General features: G+C 33.2%; 1 protein-coding gene across 1 annotated transcript in view; it reads left to right on the forward strand.

Moving 5' to 3' along the window:
• The window catches only part of LOC108905165, a 47,711-nt gene extending 46,422 nt beyond the window's left edge, over window positions 1-1,289 (forward strand). The window contains exon 5 of the mRNA XM_018707947.1: window positions 1,012-1,289. Within this exon, the coding sequence (XP_018563463.1) occupies window positions 1,012-1,289 (278 nt within the window). The remainder of the gene's footprint in view (window positions 1-1,011) is intronic.
• Window positions 1,290-6,000: the final 4,711 nt, after the last annotated feature.

Raw genomic sequence — 6,000 nt, forward strand, 5'->3', positions numbered from 1 at the left:
TATCACGTTGATTTTAACGTTAGAAAAGAATTAAAAACTTAGGTTTCATCATGAAAATTAGTAGAGTATATAATGTTAACATAGAATTGCAGAAAAAATTTTAAACACATATCGTCATTTTAACATATATTTTAAGTAAATACAGTAACGCGAGAGTTAGGACGTGTCCGTGCTGTGTGCTGCCTCTTATTGAAATAAATTCTNACAATGAACCGAGAAAACAATGCATTTACTATTTCCGAACGTGTCGATATGGTGTTAGTGTATGGTGCAGCCAGAGAAAATGCGCTCACGGCGACTAGGTTGTACCGGGAACGATGGCCACAACGTCACCCCTCATGTGCAAATACAATCGTACAGTGCGCTCAGCGGCTGCGAGATACAGGAAGTGTTATTCCTCGAGGAGAAGGACGTGGTCAGCAAGTGAGCCTTAATATTGAAGATGCAGTGTTGGAAAATCTTGACGAAGACCCCACAATTAGTACTTGACGACTCACACAGCCCTATCATCTGCAACTAGTTCAACAGATTTTACCCCCGGATTGTGATCAACGAATGCGTTTTTGCAGATGTTTTTTACGGCAATGTGCCAATCAAGTAGACTTTCCTGCTTATGTTTGTGTAACAGATGAGGCGACATTTACAAGTGATGAAGTGAATTTCCATAATATGCACATATAGGCAGATGAAAATCCTCACGCGATTAGGGAAACTCATTTTCAACATCGGTTCTCGGTAAATGTTTGGGCTGGCATAATAGGCGATGGGGCTTCTCCTCAAAGTACTCGAGAAGTAATGACACTTTTGAATGAAACGTTTCCTCAGCGATGGATTGGACGCTTTGGTCCTGTGCCGTGGTCACCTCGGTTACCCAATGGACTTTTGTCTTTAGATTCACTTGAAGTTATTGGTTTACAATAGTCCAATTGCTACGGTGGAAGAATTGCGAAACCATATACTTGAAGCTGCTGACACAGTTAGGGGAATTTTTTTTATAAAATATGTTGCCAGGATTAATGGAGGATGTTCCACTTCAGAATAGAGTTAACGTGTGGCTTCACCACAACTTTGCTAACCGGTGGATTGGAAGAGGAGGTCCAGTTCTCTGGTCTTCGTGGTCGCCAGACCTAACGCCTCTTGACTATTATCTCTCGGGACACATGAAAGGTCTAGTGTCAAATAAACCACAAACCAGAGATGAGTTAATTCAAAATATTATGGCTGCAGCTGCATTCATCCAAGATGACCCAGATACTCATCAGAGGTCTACGTCTTCAATTTATTACTAAAATTTCTGTTAGCAATAAAGAAATTCGTAATTAATAAACCATTACATTAATTTATTTAACATACTCCTTACTTTACCAAATTTATAAGATTTACTGTTAAATTTAATATTGCCCATAACTCCTTAACTATTGAGTTTTTGACAAAGTGTATAAGGCATTTTCGACTTAAAATTGTCCAAGCAATACGACCTTAAGCAATGGCCATCGAGTCACGGGACACCCTGTATCGACGAATATTTATAAACGTCTCAATGTCTGCCAGAAAAGCATAGATTAGGTGTGTATATGGTGTTTTTTTTATAATAAATTATAAGTATAAATATTTGACGATATTATATGGGGTGTTAGAAATTAGTAGGTCAAGCCGTTAACCACATATTCTTTGGACTGAATTAATGGGAAAATCAAAATTTTAAACGGTACACTTTCTGCGTAATTTTGGTTTTAAATATCAAAGCACGAACGGGGGTGAGGGGGGTTGTAGTATCCATGGACTCTCTATTTTTTTTCCTATTAAATTCCTATCCTATTTCTATTAAATTTTTTTAGTTAGAGCGCTCTTTTATTCTATTTTTTTTTTTTTTTTCATTTTAATAGGATTTTGATTTGGGGCTCGGTTTACGAGATATTACATCTTTTTTGTATGTGCTAGGTTTGGTACAAATTAAATATCGCTAAGTCAATGGTCAATTCCATTTTATTCAGTAAATTGAAATAAACAAAACGACTCAAATAACAACAGATAGTAAAAAAAGACAAATTCAGTTAAATTAAACTAAATGTCCAATATGTGTATCACATTCACGAATACATACTCGGGCTCTTTTAATAATAGAATACCTAATATTCTAAAAAATATGTATTTTGAGAGTACTTATATTATTCGCCTTTATTATACACCAAATAAATATTAGTACGTAATTACAGTAAACTCTTTTTTCAGATCAAAGCGTACAGATTCAAAGAATACCTGTACGAGAGTTGTATCCAGTGGAAAAGGAAAAATCTCTAGACTATGAAAATGATGTTCAGTCGCCGAACCATGATATAGTGCTGTTACAAGCTGTGGTCCCAACACAGATATCCCGGAATTTTAACGGCCATGGAAGCATAGTAGTTACTCCCAGTCCTGCTTATCTAAACGCTGCTGAGAATAGGGAGTTGCAGGTTAGTTGTTGTTTGAAATATGAAGTGTAACATTGACAGTAATAAATGATGCCTTAAAAAAAATAAATAAAAAGATGAAAAATGATTATTTATTGGAAAACTACTTAAAAAAGGTTTATCATTATACTGAAAAACGTGTTCCTGATGTTTTCAACAAACAAATAGTTTAAAAGCTTTAGATCCCGTGTACATTCACACATTTTTACTGAAGCCTTTTTTTATCAGTCATTTCGTATTCGTCCAGAATAGAAATCATCATAGAACACCTGTATATTTCGTGAAAGTATAACATCATATTTTTTACAGAGGCAATCTTTTCCGAATGTCGAAATATACACATCCAATGCAAGAGACTACAGCATTGGCAGTTACATTCCAAGCACTGTTTCGCCATATCTCGAGAAATATTCCAACAATCTGGAAAGAAGGGTTATTTTTCCTGAAATTACCAACAACGGGAACCATGGCCTATCTGCTCCAACAACTCCTTCATCCTTTGTCTTGACAGATCACCAGGGATTGACTCTGGATCATATTAAGATAGTCTCTACGACATCTTCGCCTTTAATTGTTAGAAAACGTGTAACTTCAACCACTCCCGCGCCAATTTTCTTAGGTGACTTGTATTCTACAGTTGCGTCTCATTATTAACCTTACTCTACATTAATAGGCAATGTTTATAACATATGTATTTATTGGAGCAAATATTTATTTACTTTCCATTCCGTTCACATCCATTTAATGTTTAAAATAATAACACAAAAAATGGACTGAGCTGTGGACCCCGCTGTTTTGACTTTATATTCGGATTCAGTGAGCTATTTTGAGATACTGATTCACAGTCCAGCTCCATTTTTGTTCTTGATGAAATATTAAATTAACGTTTGTTATCTTTAATATGCTTTCAGCTCCATATTCATTTTAATATTAGAGTTCTATTATAGGATCTTTAGATGCTAGTAAACTCGTATTACCTCATTTAATAGATAACCTAGAGTATACATTTAAAGGTGATCTATTAGCGTAGTCAAAATCCATCGACTTTTGCTTTAACAGAGGCTGAAAATCCTGTTAATTGTATTGCTTCTTATTTTAGTTTTATTTTTCTTTAATAGATGTATATATGACCAAAATCACAGTCGAATAAAATTTTGATTCTTGATCTATTTGAATTTTACATTCCCATTCTTTTGTCATATTGACATATATAAGTAACGTTCGAGAAAGTTTTTCTTAACCACTACACTAAAAAAATTTCACTCCAATTTCACTCAATTTTACTCAATAATGTATCAATTTCTGTTCACAACCGATTGAGTGAGTGAGTGAGAAGTTTTCACTCTATTACTATGAGTACAACTGAGTGAAACTATTGCATCAGAAATGAGTGAGTTTTACTCAAATAAAAAATAAAAAAAAATACATTTTCAAATTTCATTTTATCTTGAATCGACAAGAAGCTCTTTGCAAGATTAAAGTAAACAACTATCAAATTTTTTATTTGCTCATTGCTTCCACTTACCAAATTTCTACCCAGAGGTAAAATAAGCAAGTAAGTACCTTAGTTTAAACTTATTTTGTATAGTAAATGTATACTGGCAGTAGTAAAAGGACCCGTTGGGTGTAACCCTTAACAAATAATATTGGCCAATAAAATAGCAGCAGCATCATAAAAAGAGCGGTAAATTGACTATAAAGTCGATTAAAATGTTAGGGATATAAAGTATCTCCACAAGAATGCAATATATAGGCACTTAAACTCTTAGAAACAGTAAACGTTTAATAGTTAGGTTAAAAGTGTTGCTAACTGAAATATTCACTAGGTAAGGAACATTAATGTGCAATAATAATGTTTCATGTACTACTTCAACACTTTATGTATTCGCTAAACCATACAGTAAGAATTAATAAGCAGACGAATTCTATTACAAACAGCATTGTCTATATCATATCGTAATAGTGGATGGCTGCAAGTAACTTCGATGCTTTTCTCTGACATTTCTTATTAGTTAATATAACACAGTGTCTTGAAAGGTTTCAAATATTTCGCAAGTAGATGCAATTTATGGTAATCATCAAAATGAATTCAAAATTAATATTTGGTTTGAAGTAAAATAGGTAATTTTTGTAATGGCTATATTACTAAACAGGTTAAATGGACAAAACTATCAATTATTTAAATCAAACCATATTAAATCATTTCACATTATTTGTTCGACAATAACTGAGAATAAAGAGCAACATTGTAAATGCAGTAAATACTTTAACTTTTTAGGAATAGTAATTTTTTTCATATAAACAAGGGTGACATCCTTTATATTGGGTTGGTGCATAATAATATTAATAATCGACACTTTTTTAAATAGTTTTGTTCAACAAAAACTTGATATACCTAAAATAATGGTCATATATAAATAATTAATCTGGAGCACATTTACCTTCTACTTCAATAACTGCTTCAATTTGCTTCATAGAAAATCGATTCCACGAGCGAAGAAGTCACGATTTTTGGAAGCAATATACCCTTTGACATTAGTCACCAATTCATCCAAATCGACATAAATTTTGTTTGCTTGCCAATTTTCCAGCTAGCGATTGACGCGATCGTGATAATCCGTAGGAGCTTCCGTAAGAGAATATGGCAGATGATAATTAATATTACAATTTGACAGTTTTTCAATATGAATTACTATGATTATTCATTTGAAAAGTAGGTCATTCCAAGAGTAATCTATTAGTGATAAGAAAAATATGAAGACTGAAACCAAAATATGATCTTTTGTGTGGTGAAATAAGATACAACAACGGATATCTACTGCTGAAGTAGACAAAACATACGTACTAGTAGGCATACAGATGAGCAGACATGGGATATTAAAGAATTAAAAATTTAAATGATAATAAATAATTTCACCAATAATTTTGTGGTGATAATCATGGATCAGAGACATGAAAATGGAACATGTAGTAATAAAAGGGTCAATGATCGAGTGGGGTACTGGTACTGGTATCTTTGATGATACTATATAGCTATTTATTTCTATTGTCGAAGCAGAGATGCATGCAATATTGCAGTCTGTAAGAAGAAATGATAAGAAGACCTATAGGAGCAGGTGAATCAATATTCAACCAGACAGTCAAGTAACCACCACTGATAGATCCAAATACCTCTGATAAGGGTGCCTCAACACTAGAAGCTTCATTAACTCCTTATATTGATGCGAAACGTACTCTGGGAATATCAAAAACTACAGTACGAGTTCTAAATAGACCAACAATCAACATAAAGGATACTTCCAGGCACCAACAGGCGATTAATTTACAAAAAAAAATACTTATAAAATTTTATGGAAGCTGTAAATTTATATTTCAATTATGTGTATATTACAACAAATGATGTTAAATTTTTTTTCAATAATTCGGCTAAACTAATGGTCCACTTTTTAACATTTTGTATACCTTTCTCACAGCCTATCATCGTAGAATAGTATTTATATATCGACCTCCTGCATGGGGAAGCCAATCATGCGATGAAATATATTTC

The sequence above is a fragment of the Anoplophora glabripennis genome, unplaced genomic scaffold (genome assembly GCF_000390285.2).
Source record: "Anoplophora glabripennis isolate ALB-LARVAE unplaced genomic scaffold, Agla_2.0 scaffold54, whole genome shotgun sequence".
NCBI classification, from domain to species: Eukaryota; Metazoa; Arthropoda; class Insecta; order Coleoptera; family Cerambycidae; genus Anoplophora; species Anoplophora glabripennis.